The sequence below is a fragment of the Lutjanus erythropterus genome, chromosome 7 (genome assembly GCF_056507025.1).
Source record: "Lutjanus erythropterus isolate fLutEry1 chromosome 7, fLutEry1.hap2, whole genome shotgun sequence".
Taxonomy (NCBI): Eukaryota; Metazoa; Chordata; class Actinopteri; order Lutjaniformes; family Lutjanidae; genus Lutjanus; species Lutjanus erythropterus.
This window is the reverse complement of record NC_139323.1, coordinates 35,947,943-35,961,934: the sequence shown is the minus strand read 5'-3', so window position 1 is coordinate 35,961,934 and position 13,992 is coordinate 35,947,943. Positions and strand designations below refer to the sequence as shown.

The 13,992-nt window shown below is 37.6% G+C and overlaps 2 protein-coding genes across 2 annotated transcripts; both read right to left on the bottom strand.

Annotated features, from left to right (window-relative positions):
* Positions 1-2,945: 2,945 nt before the first annotated feature.
* LOC146324325 (transmembrane protein 69-like) lies at positions 2,946-5,927 on the bottom strand. The gene is made up of 3 exons (XM_084722307.1): positions 5,801-5,927; positions 4,442-4,486; positions 2,946-4,053 (listed from the first exon to the last, which is right to left on the bottom strand). The coding sequence occupies exons 2-3, from the start codon at positions 4,484-4,486 to the stop codon at positions 3,271-3,273; spliced, it is 828 nt and encodes a 275-aa protein (XP_084578433.1). The 5' UTR covers positions 5,801-5,927; the 3' UTR covers positions 2,946-3,270.
* A 985-nt stretch (positions 5,928-6,912) lies between these two features.
* tm4sf4 (transmembrane 4 L six family member 4) lies at positions 6,913-13,189 on the bottom strand. Its single transcript, XM_084723635.1, has 5 exons — positions 12,656-13,189; positions 11,073-11,162; positions 9,171-9,313; positions 8,406-8,592; positions 6,913-7,554 (listed from the first exon to the last, which is right to left on the bottom strand). Exons 1-5 carry the CDS (start codon positions 12,824-12,826, stop codon positions 7,537-7,539), a joined length of 609 nt encoding a protein of 202 aa, XP_084579761.1. The 5' UTR covers positions 12,827-13,189; the 3' UTR covers positions 6,913-7,536.
* Between the last annotated feature and the right edge of the window lie 803 nt (positions 13,190-13,992).

The window sequence follows — 13,992 nt, the reverse complement described above, 5'->3', positions numbered from 1 at the left end:
CTGTCAATCTGAACTCACCCTTTAAAACACAGAAGTCGCGTAACAACACCAACTGATCGAGGCAGTGGTAGACTAACAACTCTGTGTTCTGTGAGGTAAAGTTATGTTTTTTTGCCAATGGAGCCTGGTTCGTTTGGAGAGAGCGATTTGGCTTATACAACGGCTGTTTCCCAACAGAAAAGACTGTCTGACGGCAAAGCAGTGAAAATCCGCAGCACTGCATTGCTTAGCTTCTTACACCTTTACTCCTGGTGCGTCTCCATCTACTGTCTAGGTAATAGACTGACTGTAGATAAGTACCTCATACAACCCCACTTAAAATAATCCGGTAACCCTTTAAGTGCACTCTCTGGGCCCAGTTTGGGTCAACTGACTTTCAGTTTAATCAAGCAAAGAGGTGGATATTAAGAATTTGAAAACCAAAAAAACAAACAAAAAAAAACCACTGGTTAGAGGTTAATTCTGATTTCAAGATGGTTTATTTTGTTTTGTTTGATTGTATCTTTGGGTAGAAATACCATTTTTTATATGAGTCATTTTAAGTGTGGGTCCTGTAATGTCACCGCACCAGAAAAATGCCACATGTTCCTCTAATATTTGACCAAAATGCACCTTTTATGAATCCATAAAGTGGAACACTTACTCAAGTGGAATAACACTTGTTTTCTTTATTTTTATCTTATACTTTCAAATTCACAACTTCCACTTATATAAACACTCATCCAGCTTCATAGTTTACGAAAATTAAGCCTGAATGATGTGCAAAAAATATCATTGCAATTATTTTGACAGATATTGTGATGGTGAGTCACAGTTCTTGTAGAAATGGTCATTTATGCTTTCCATTTTTACTGAAAAAAATATAAAAATGATAATGATGTGACTTTTGCTGGGGTCTGTACCAAACGAGCATGTTCTCTTATGTGGAGGATATGACTTGTGAGCAGATGTTCGGATACTGCACTTGGCCATATTGCAGATTTGATAATATTTTGATGATTGATTTAGTCCTACTCAAAATATTATGTAAGATGTCCCTTGTGAGCGGGGAGCTGTTTCACATAGAAATCTGAGGAAACTTTTGAAGTGCAATACTGTTTTACTCTTTTGTGATTCATGTTCTGGTATGTTTGAGACAGGCGTGTCTTTTTGGGAATGGATTTCACCACGGTGTTGTTGGTTCAACGAAGGTTTTTTTTTTAAATATAGGATGTCATATTGCACCTTTTCAGTGAGTTTGGTCAACAGGGGAGTAGTGTGCCTTATGTGCTTTTTCTCAGATATCTGTGAACTCCTCCACCCTCAGTTTTTTTTTCTTGCCTTTCTTTACAATATTTGGTTAATTAGATGCTGGTGTTTACATTAATAAAAACATTTGAATACAAAAGTGAGACATGCCTCTGTTTTGAATACATTTGATGTTTTGTAAATTGTTCTGTAAACCACAATGTGTTTGAACAGAGTACAAGCTTTCACTGGAGTCCTGTGTGTTGTGCCATTTGATGGTGTGCTTTTCACCACGGAGGCTTTAAGTACAGATTACTCCAGTTTAGATTCTTATGTAACACCTTTTACCCCAGTGATGTCAAACACTCCCGACTTTAGCTGTCTGATCCTGGACACGTAAAAGGAAGCAGTGACAGTGGCTCTGCTAATTTGTAGCTCTGCACTAGAGCAGAGACTGAAAGAGACTTTCCACCTCTAGCTCCTGCTGAATAACTCCAATTTTCTGAAGTCAAACAAAAATACAGATTTTCTCAAATGTGTTCACTCCTCTGGGTTTCTTAACTTTTGGTCAAACAAAATTAGTATGTCATAGTTTGTCAAAGGCAGAATGCCAAAAATGCAATGATTTCCTACTGGAACTAGTTGCATTTTGCACTATGCAAGCCAGCATGCTTCTGTCTCTTCTGACCCACAATCCTCTGCACAGTGGAATATGCATCACATCAAACGTGCCACTGGAGGAGCACAAACAGATGACAGCTCATTAACTGTGTTCCAAATCACATACATGTTCTTTTTACTTAAGATTTCATGCTGCAGACTGTGACTTGGCGTGTGAGCAAAAGGGTCAAAGTTCAAAGTGCAGTTTTGTGAGAAAGTAGTACTTCCATACTGCATGCAGCAGTGCATATTTTTTAAGGGCAGCAGCTGCAGTATAGATCTGCAACAATTAGTCTATTAATTTATTAGTTGATCAAAAGAAAATTAATTGCCAGTGATTATCATAACCAATTAACTGTTTCAGTGATTTTTCAATCAAAAATGTTAATTATTTGCTGGTTCCAGATTCTTTAGTTCAAGGATTTGCTGATTTTCTTTGTAATTTATTACAGTAAATGAAGAGTTGTTAGGTTTAAGACTGTTGGTTGGACAAAAGAAGTGATCTGAAGATGTCACTTTTGGCTCTGGAAAATTGTGATGGGCATTTTTCAGTTTATTGTCATTTTATTGCCTAAACGAATTATTAAAAAAATAACCAGCAGATTAATCAATAATGAAAACAATCCTTGGTTGCTGCCTTACTGAAATACATAAAAAAAAGTAAAAAGCCTAAGTATGTGATCTAGAACATGTTTCAGTCCACTTTGGCAATGGAAATGTAAAAAAAGAAAAGAAAAAGTTGAAATATGGAACATGAGTTGATGCTGAGTCAGTGGACAATAATACATAAAATTATCTAAAATGATTATCAGTTCATCAACTTACTTTATTTCTATACATGATTAGTTTTTTTTAGTGTGACTACTTGCTACTTTTGAAACATAGCATATTTGTGATGATCCATAATTACTTTAGTTAGACACAACTTGCACACAGTGTGGCTCTTGTTCAGCTCCTTTTTCTCCTCAACTTCATAGAAGCCAAAAGGGTGTCGGTCGGATTTCAGCGTCGGTTGCTGATGCTCAGCCATTCTCAACAAAACTCGAGCAGTAACTCAGTTTAGGCGGTAAATAGCAGTTTTATTTAACCATCCAAGTTAGTTCAGCTATGAGGAACGCACAGCCAAGTCTAACAAAATTGCAACAGGTGATCCTAATGTTGAGAATGTTGGGTTTTAAATTTCTGTTTATTGATTTTTCTGCACCCGATTCATAATCTTTCATAAGAGATGCAATTAAGAATAGATTCTTTCCCCACCTCTAATACAGATCGTAACCAGTCAGGTCTGCGATTACAACAGACAAGAGGCAGAAAACTCCAGTATTACAAAAAGAAATATGACCAAATGGTGGAAGTAAAGTTTTATAAATAATTTTACACTATTTAATCCAAGAATATCTTCTTTTCTGGGTACATTTGAGTGATTATGAGAGTACCAAGAAAGGAAAAGAACGCCACGGTGGTCAGGATGGACCGCAGGGCTTTGAACCAGCTGGGGTAAGTGGGCAGCAGAGACAGATCATAATGCAGCGAGATTCCAAGTCCCATGATCACCATGGTGACTGCAGGAATGATGGTGTCGCTCATCAGCATGGTGACCCAGGCTAACAGGGAGGGAACCACGCTGTTGGCCAAGTTTATCCAGTCAGGTTTGGCTGGGCTGCTCTCAGGAAGAGCGAATCCCCAGCGAGCCCCACCAAGGAAGGAAATAATGGAGGCTCCGTATGCGACCTGAGCGTAGGCCAGCTCCGGACAGTAGGTCTCAGTCACAGCCATGAACAGAGTGGGGGTGACGAAGGGGATCAGCCCTGCGAACCCCAGGTACAGGGCAGGTTTGGGACTTTTCCACAAGTCCTTCATGTCATAGCGGAGCAGATCCAGCTCTCTGGGAGGAGCTTCAGGCTGCGGTCGCTTCGTCAGCCTCACAGCAGAGGAGTGGAAATGTTGCTTCCTCGATGAAAATGGAAGTTCATGAATCTTCTGGAAGAACTCAGTCCTCCTGAAACCGAGGGCATCAGGAGGTTTTACTCGTCCATCGTCTCTTTCTGAATACGGCAGCCTTGCTGTTGATGCCCAGCAGGTGTGCAGGGAGCTGGATCCACCACCAGAGGCTCCGGTCAGGGCGGATGACCAGCATCTTTGTGGAGGACCTGCCCAATGCCACACCTAAAAACACATTCAGATTTAAATTCAAAATTAGGGCTGCAACTAACAATTATTGTCATTATTGATTAATTTGTTGATTAGTCATGCAATTAGTTGCTTGGTCATAAAATATCATAAATTGGTGAAAAATGTTGTCAGTGTTTCCCAAAGCCCGAGATGATGTCCTAAAATGTCTTGTTTTGTCCACAACCGAAAAAATATTCACATTTGACAAGCTGAAATGTAGTGAAATGAGTGAAAATGAGTCAAAACTATACAGATTATCAAATTAATTAATTGACTAGCCTAATTGTTATGACTCGATTTAAAGTTAGTTTTAAAATGATAAATGATTCAAAATATGAGCAATAGAGCTTTTTAAGCAAGGAAAAGTCCAAATAGTCGTTACCTGCTGGGCTGCAAAGGTGCTTCTTCTAAGTAAAACAGAGAGCATCTGATGAAAAAAGAAAAGAAAGATCAGGTTAGACAGAGAAAAAACACACAATTAACGCTAACTGATAAGAAAAGCTCATTTATATATGAATTAAATGTCATTTCAAAATTTGTACATATTCTAATTATTTTCTTGATCAATCATTTGTTCTAGAAATAGCTACAAAATAGTTAAAAATGGTCATCAAAGACTCCCAAAGTTCCCCAAGTTTACACGTAGTTTTATTCAACCAAAAGGTCAAACATCATAAATATTGTGTTTACTATAAAAAAATGACGAAGCAAAATAACTATAACCAGTGAATTAATCTATAAAAAGATTAATCTGCTAATTGTTTTCTGAAACAATAATTACACTTACTTAAAAAAAAACCAAAAACTTTTTTTCTGCCAATCCCCCAAACAGATGAAATTTAGTACACAAATGCACATTTGCATCGAGAATAAACTGGACTCTGAGCCTCTAAATCAGTGTTTCACAAACAGTGAGCCATGCATGAAGCTGGTGTCTGCATCAACTGTACATTATTATTTTAATACACAACTATTAAAAATAGTTATGAATTATTTTTAACTTATATCAGTAGTTTTTATGCACCAATTTAGCAATACATAGACAAATACATATAAACAAAACAAATCCTCTATATCCATTCCTACTCCTGTTACATTTAGTGACTGCTTAATAAATACTCCATCAGACACCTGCCATGCTTTCAACACACATTTTGCTGCTGCTAGAAATCAGTTTGGTATGGTTTACTTCTCTTCTCTCTCAACTTTACAAAGTTTCAAATTTCTAAATTAATTTTAATAAATATTAAATGTGTATTATTGTTGTTTTTGGCAGCAGTAACTAAAAATAAACGTGCAATAACAGTTAGCTATAACATGTATTAGACTATTCTGCACACATATGACATACAGGTGTGCGTAGAGACTTTGGCTTGCCTTGGGCACAAAAACTTTGTGAAAACTCACTGCTCTGGATGATAAATGGTGGTGCACTGAGGTCAGACCCTGGCTCAGGGCGAATTATTTAATAAACCAGTCAAACCAGTCTGTCTTTACTGGGGTTCATCTTCACCTCTCTTTTTCCTCTCTCAGTTACACAAACATCTCAAGTGTCTGCAGCAGCTAACTACAACTGACTAACAATAATTAATAAATAACGTGATAAACCAGCTCCATGCTGCAGAGACCGACTGAAGCTAACGTTAGCTACCTGACACAACCGTTACTGACGTCACACACCTGTCTGAGCACGCGGCTACAAAATGAAACCACAGTCCCGAAACATATAAACCATAATTACCTCTGTTTCACACCGAAAACCTCATACTTGAGAATTCGTGGCTTATCCACAGGGTCACCCAGGAGGTGGTGGGAAGCGTATGGGTGGGACACAAGTTGGTACGCAGTCAATTCCTTCCGTGTTCGCCAAGAGGCGTCTGAAGTACAGTTCCACTTATAGATCTCTGCCTTTCTTTGGGTTCGGTCATAGACTCGGCAGACTAGACATGACACTGATGCATTGCTGCCCTCTGTTGTCCGTTATTAAAGTTCCTTTTGACAAATATTTACATTTTTTATAAAGTCGAATACTGTACAGCTTATTCCATAAACAGGGGTGGAAGTAACCAATTGCAAATACTCAAATAACTGTAAATAAATAGTTTTTTTTAGTTACTTGTACTTTTATGAATAGATTTTCATGTATGAATTGGTTGCTGTGATACAGATGTACAGATATCCACTGAAGTATTATTTACCCATCATCATTTATGTTTTTAAAGGACTTCATTTTCCAGATAGTTTGTGTTATAATCAAATACTGCACAGGATAATCTTTGCATGCACAAAGTAGCTGTAGCCGCAATGTATAAGAAATAAGAAAATAAAGAAATATAAATAAAGAACAACATAAATTTGACTTGTTATTTTGTTTTTATGCTTTTTTCAATATTTGGTTAATACAGAGAAAAAGCACTTGTTTTTTGTTTTTTAGTTTTGTAGTTTAGTTAGTTGCCAGACTGATGATGATACACAGACCAAATTTCCAGTCTGCATCTGACTCATGTACCAATACCAACTGCTTTTTCAAAATTTAGGATAGAGGACATACATGTTGTTCACAGTAAAATATGCTAACTCTAAATGAGTGCATCTCTGTGTAAAGAGGGAAATACCAAACAGTACCATGACTGACAAAGCTGTTATAACTGCTGGCATACATCAGTAAAAATAACTTTGGCGTTTTCTAGTAAACCCTTAAACACTATAGATAAGCCATTCACATACTTAGAGAAAGACACACTTTAATAACAAATCAGTTTGTGCCTCATATGTAAGCGTGTATAAAAGCCCAATAACAGTTACATCCATACAGTCTACAGTGAGTATGTTATGACCATTGATAACAAGATACAAGATCTAAGATTTTATTGATGGTGTAGATATATATATATATGTCTGTCTCTGTGAACTTTTAACTCCCATTGCAACACTAAAATGCCCAGCAGGGGGCAGCCATGTAACACAAATATTTCATTTGAAGAGAGAAATGCATGAACAGGTTGCTAATTTAACTGAAAAAGAGCAAAAATAATATTTAAACCAAAAGCATTGTCATACTCTGGCTCCCAGCTGCTTATCATACATATATCAAAAATAGGTTATTTACTTGTTGTTTTGGCAAAAAACTCAAACAAATGCATACAGTATAGCAGAGGAAAATCATTAGTTACAGTAGTAAGTGTTGGAAATTAATTAGAGCTTTAGATGCACATTCAGATTTAATAATGAAAGGCTGAAGTCATTCTCTTGAGAGTAAATGGGAAACCCTTTATATTAGAGCTCTGTCATTTCACCAGTGTTGTTAGATAATACACACCATGTAATCAATGAGCTCTTATGCATTAACTTATAGCAACAATCTTCTAATCATAAAGTTAGTTTAGTTGTAGTTGAAACTATAAAACAAGAAACTAGTGTCTTCCTCAGAATAAATACAAACAGGAAACAGGCGTCTTCAGATTCTCACAGATGTGCTCAGACGGCTCCATCACTCTGAAAGACAAAGATTATCAACATTTTTATGCGTTTCTGTTTAAAAATTAAATCCACCTCTGTTTACGAACACCAATCCTAAACCTATTCACAGTTATGTGATTCACAGGGTTATTGCCAGCTATATTCCTTTTACAAACCAACACAGTATATTAATTCGATTTTGAGAAGGTATGTGCACAAATGCCCTACCAGGTAGGTCTAAGCGTGTTGGCGAATGCCTGTGCAAAAATGAGTACAGCAATCAAAATAGCAAATTGGATGTATAGACTGTGGAATTCTATTTAATAGACAATCTATAGTTGATCCCGTTTCCCCCTCCTGAGACCCGGGGAAGCTCAGGCAGGCTGCAGAAACATTGCAGGAGTGCAAGACGAGCGCAACATCATAAACTGACAGTAATAATTAAAGTGAGGACGAGTTCTGCACTGTAAGTTAATCGGCTGTTCATACACTATCCTGTAAACACAAGCACACTGCTCCAAAAATACACACTTTGAGTGACTGCCTGTGTTCCTGCCAGACTACATTAACATATCACTCAGTTTATAAACATCTATGTCTTCTACAAGATGATTAATGATTTCTCATGACTCATAAGCAGACGCTTACTGATAGGGTGAAAATTCGGCATTAATTTGAATTGAAACAGGCTAAATTAGAAGTGTGACAACTGCATCTACTGTAGGTAATACACAGACTGACCCTGCTTCAAAAAATATCTATTTTCTGTTTTTCTTTACTTAACCACGTCCAAGTGAAGCCGAAGAAACATTGTTTTCTCTTCAAATTTCTCCAAATCTTTTTGTAAACTGACTACACTGAATTATAGACTCAGACTAGATACTGACCCCTCCACAGCAGCCGCAGCAGTCCCCGCACAGAGCTCCCAGCAGGCCGTTCACCACCTGCACGGCGCACAGTGCCATCTGGATTAAACCCATGACCAGCAGCACAGAGAACAGAGAGACGTGCCAGGACACCACGCCTTCTGGCTCTCTACAAATCGACCAGGTAGACGAGTCGGACAGATAGTCACTGAAAAGGGAGGGAGAAAAAAAAAAAGACAAGCCACTTTAAGCCACTTAGTCTGGTCTTTCAAGCTACTGTACCGATTATTTCATGAAAGTTGCTAAAAGGCTTGATTCTTAACTTGAGCTACTTAAATTGTAGTCATGTTGAATTGTTCAGTTTAAAATTCAGTTCACATAAATTACAATAAAAACAATCTCACCAATTAAACAGTGCAATGTTATATTTCATTTGTTAAATTGGTACAAAAACAGAAATGTTAAAATAAAACAAATAAAAAAGAAGTAAAAAAGATTACATTGGGTTTATACAGGGGCTTTAGCCAGATTGTTTCTTGTTGGGGTCCAGTGACTGCCTGGAATCTTCTGAGGTTTCCTCATTGGCATATTTTGTAAAGGGCAGGTCCCTTATTTTCAGTTTTTTTAAAAATTAAAATTATTATTATTATTCTTTTTTTTTAAAAGTGGGAGGACATCACCACTTTTTGCCAGCGGCTTAAAGGGAGTTTCTATTCAGAAAACCCAGAAAAGAACACAGAGTGAATCACTCTTTAACTATAGACAGAGTGAGTGTGTGTGTCTCACCCTTTTGAGAAGGGAGTCTCCCAAATTTTGGTTACATTATCAGTCATACACTTAGGTCCGTGGTTTATGGCCACAGAGGAAACTACAACTGAGTAACCAGCCCCCAACACACCCACACCGGCAAACAGTATGGAACTCAGCATCTGCAGAGAGAGACAGAGAGAGGACAGCTGCTCATATTGGGAATCAATACATTTAACGGCCTCACTTTGAAATTCTGTGACAACAATGAAGTTATTCTCTCGGTGTGCAGAGAACAGGCTGAGGGTCACGGCCAACACAGAGCTGCTGAGATGCTGTGTGTGTGTGTGTGTGTGTGTGTGTGTGTGTGTGTGTGTGTGTATGTGTGTATGTGTGTATGTGTGTGCGCGCAGTAATCTGACAGACTTTTGTTTGCTGAAGGACCCCACTCACGCTCACACACACCTCCACATTCCTGAAGTATCGATCAGTATGTGTGTCTGGACCAGAACAATACGCACTCTGTGTGATAAAATCAGGTGAAACCATCTGAGGAATTTTCTCGTTACAGTGATTGAAATCTCGTCAATTTGTGAGTGGATGTGTGTGTGTGTTTCTGGTGTTTATTGTCGTGTAAGTCATGGAGTGTGTACATAGTGTCGTTGTGTTTGTTTTACATGCTCATACTGATTAGACTCAGTTAACAGGTGACATACAGTGGAAGATCCAACGGTAGAGTTTTCTTTTATTTATCTATAGGCCTATTATCTTTCCTATTTTAACCAACAAAAAAACAAGAATGAATATAATGAGTGAACAATTTTAGGGAGGATGCCACCCCCCTTGTTTGCAATATAACCAAAGTGCATCTGCCTTGTTAACCTGCCCCTCTCCATCCCCTCGAAACAAAGACAGTGCAGGGACACAGGGGTTGTTTGGTTAATTGTTTGTCCATTCTGTCCAAATCATTGATCCCTGATCTGATCTGAGGTTTGTGCAAGTTACAATCCATGGCCCCGACCATGGATCTGAAATATCAGTAGTCTATGCATTGATAAATCCATGGCGCTGTCCGTGATGTTGAAGTAGCAGACAGGTTTGTAATTGTGCTCTTTTTTTCTCAGTCAGATTCATATTGGATCTATAATATAATAATATAATAATAATATAATATATATATATATATAACTATATGCTGTAAATACTCAATTCTATACTGTATTGCAGCCCGTTTAGTGTCACCTCCATGATCAAGGTGACGAGTAGCAACATGTGGTCACAGAAGAACAAGACGATCATACAGAGACACACTGCTGCCTGTAGTATTGCTATAATATTCTTATATTTTTAGAAATTGATAAAAATGACCAAATCACCGACTAAATATACTAGAACAGAAAAGTTGTGTTTTCACCCCAGTTAAGGTTTGAGGTCCTCTTGTGGTGAACACAGCTTATGCAATAATGTGGAGCAAATACAAACATGCTACTGATCGTTCACAGAAACAGAGCTGAGCACCAATTCCTTCCTTTCACTCAAATTAAAGTTTCAAGAACACATTTTCAATGAATGCATGTTCTACATGCAGAGGTGTTGTTCTTTGACTGGTTTAAAAGGCCCTTTTAACTACAGATGTTTCAGTAAGAAAAGGCGCAGGTGTGCATAATACAATTTATAAAGACTGAATTCCATTTAGCTCATTTAGTCTTAAAGTCTGTGCAAAGGAAAAAGGGAGTTTTTCTTCTAAATACATCATACATGTTAGAAAAGAGAAAAGACTGTGAGGTACTGAATTCTGGAGTTAGACTGAAGTTGTTGTTGCTCACAATTTTTATGTTCAGGATTTTTTGTGTTGTGTTTTTCTTGTGACTTTTGAAAGCAATGGCTGTAAATAATCATTTTAATCACGCTGAGAAGTAAAACAGTAAAACATCTCCTCACCGCAAATCTTCGCCCGCAGCTTTCATTGCCACAGCAACCGCAGCAATCGTTGTTCTTCAAACCCAGGAAGACCAGAGCTGGGAAGATCATCTGTCGCCCAAACACACCCCGAGTTGACACACACACACACACACACACACACACACACACACACACACACACACACACACACACACACACACACACACACACACACACACACATACAGATAGGAAACAGTTCAGCAGTTGTTGAATTATTCGTTCTTCTGCTGTTTGCAGGAGGAAATTAAACCACATAATGTCCCATCAAAATCATTAAGACATACAGTACAGTATTATATAGCGAGTGCCTGTGTGCTATAAAGCTGCACAAATTTTCATCAGAATTGACAATTTTTTCAACAAAAATACCATCAGAATAATTTGAAATACTCTACAATTACATATATAATTGAGAATATGGTCGATTTAGGTTCTTTAAGAAGCACTTCTATGATAATGTTCTGTTCATGTTTCCAGTATGAAATGATATACATTTTAGAACTGAAAAAATAAAAGAGTTGACTAATTGATTGGTCAATTACTTTTTGAGTAGAACTGATAAATATTTTTCAATTCCAGCTTGTTACATGTGAAGATCTGTTTTCTGTGATCATTAAATGAGTATCTTGATCTTCATTAGACAAAACGAGAAATCTTCTGCCCCTCGCTTTGCAAATACTGGATGCTACTCTGTCTGAAGTTACTGGGAGGAAACTGAACTTAATGCTCTTCACGCTTTATTTTGTTTCTCCTCTGTTACCTTCTTTCCACAAGCCCCCAAATGGATGTGACAGCCTTTACAAATGTTTTTGGCTGGATGTTTAATATTGGCCACCTGAAACCAGTGATACCTCCCTCTCATACTTGCTGGATTAGAGAAATCCTGTATTTCATTAGACTGGAACAGATTTGGCTCTCATTCACTGGTTTTTCAAATAAATTTAATGACGCCCAGGGTCTTTTTTTTTCAATATGTCAAAAGGATCAAGTTCCCACATACTGAGTTATCTAACAGAGCGAGGATTGTGCAGTTAGTACCATCTTGTTTTTTTTTTTCTTAACTGTGGTTTCATTTATGTTTCTTGTATGTGTATGTGATTTTTTTTGGCTCTCTTTTTTGTTAGGGTATTTCCAGTTATGTTTGCTGACTTTCCTCTATTAGATTTTTTTAATGTTATTTTACTTCTATAACTGTGACTGTGACTATTTGAATCACATGTACATTTGAACAGTATGCTCCTTTGTTTAACTGTGGTCTGTTGAAAAACCCAATACACAACTTAAAAAAAAAAGAAGAAGAAATAATAGAAAAATCAGCCAATCTGAAGGTGTCACATCTGGATGTGGAATATTATAATGGGATTTTTGTTTTTGCTATATTTTGATTAATCACAGTAATGATTTTTTGTTGTTTTGTTTGTAATTTAATCACTATAATTTGTGTTTTATCAAAGCAATGTATTATATTTGAAAAACTATACAAAAACATCAGAAGAATCCAGGAAAGCTTTCTTCACTGACAATAAAAACAACTGATTTCATGCAGTGTGCAGCACTCACCAGCACTCCAGATCCCAGAATACCTCCAAAGTACCAGACTTGCTCTGTGATGTGTTCGCTCTCCACAACCGTCCCGGCGGGAAAGAAGAGCAGGATGTTACACAGCACACACACAATGGACAGAGGCATCAGGGTGATCCCCAGACACTTAGCAAAGCCACCTGAACACATTCTGACACTGATGTTTCAGCCTCCTCTATTAGAAACAACTCCTTTGGTTTTAAAAGGGATGTTGTGGGCTTCAAAACTCCACTTAAGTTGATCTTTCAATTGAATTATATCAAACTGACAAAGCAAGGATGTTCTGAAATTGAAGTTTAGACTCAAATCTGGTTCAGTCTTGTCCACGTCACGTTGTAAAATATCAATCCACCTGTTTACTTTAATTATATTTATCTCCGACTGCAGATCCCCAACACCTCCAAACAATTTCTCCTTAAACCTCTGAAGCTTAGCTGTTTGTTTGAAAAGTGCTGTCCCCTTTGCTGAATCTCCTGAATGACCTGTCCTGTATCTTTGAATGGTTGATGCTATAGTCGAGCCTTTATACCTCCATCCATCCCACCCACCTCCATCCATCCATCCCACCCCTGCCTGATCTCACTGCTTCACTTTACATACACACATGCACACGCTTGTGACTGCATGCAAGCACACACACACACACACACAGAGCCATTAATGTAGGATCACACGCCCGTGTGTGCACGCAGTCACGGCGATGAAGGCACCTGTTAATGTTCTACCATGCGTTTTGTGTACACGGAGAGAGAAGAGGAAGTGACAGACAGCTGGTCGATACAGCAGAGCCCTCCTGGCTGATCTGCACCTACCTCTGGTTTAGTAACAAGAAAGACTTTTCCATTAGTTAAGAATGTCTCATTAATAGTTCAACTTTAGATGAGTTCTCAGAAATATTTCATCACTTGCTGAAATTCAAGAGTGAACATAATGATTTTGACCACTATTCTTCATTTATCATAATAAAACACTAAGTGTCTCATGCCCAGTAAAATCACCACAAAGATCACTTGTCCACAAACCTGCCTGTTAACACAGGTGTGACTAATCGGGTTAATGAAGCGGTTGTATAATAGATACAACATGTGCACCCTGTAAGCAGGAACATAATGATACATCGATTAACACAATATCACAGTTAAAAAAAACTACCACAATAATATGTGGTTAATTATTGAATTTAATTATTTTTATTTTATGTTAGAAAAGGACTGTTGCACTGTTTTGTTTAAGTACATACATAATTCAAGCATTCATTCCCAGAGACAATGAATTCCAATTTTTTGCATATATTTATGTCATGGCTGCCTACTTCT

Excerpts from the sequence above, each read along its gene's own strand:
- tm4sf4 (XM_084723635.1), bottom strand. The coding sequence starts at position 12,826 with ATGTGTTCAGGTGGCTTTGCTAAGTGTCTGGGGATCACCCTGATGCCT. Across the intron at positions 9,314-11,072 it reads GCTGCGGGCGAAGATTTGCG|ATGCTGAGTTCCATACTGTT; the intron begins GTGAGGAGATGT and ends CTCTCTCTGCAG. Across the intron at positions 8,593-9,170 it reads GAGACTCCCTTCTCAAAAGG|TGACTATCTGTCCGACTCGT; the intron begins GTGAGACACACA and ends CTCCCTTTTCAG.
- LOC146324325 (XM_084722307.1), bottom strand. The coding sequence starts at position 4,486 with ATGCTCTCTGTTTTACTTAGAAGAAGCACCTTTGCAGCCCAGCAG. Across the intron at positions 4,054-4,441 it reads GCACCTTTGCAGCCCAGCAG|GTGTGGCATTGGGCAGGTCC; the intron begins GTAACGACTATT and ends ATGTGTTTTTAG.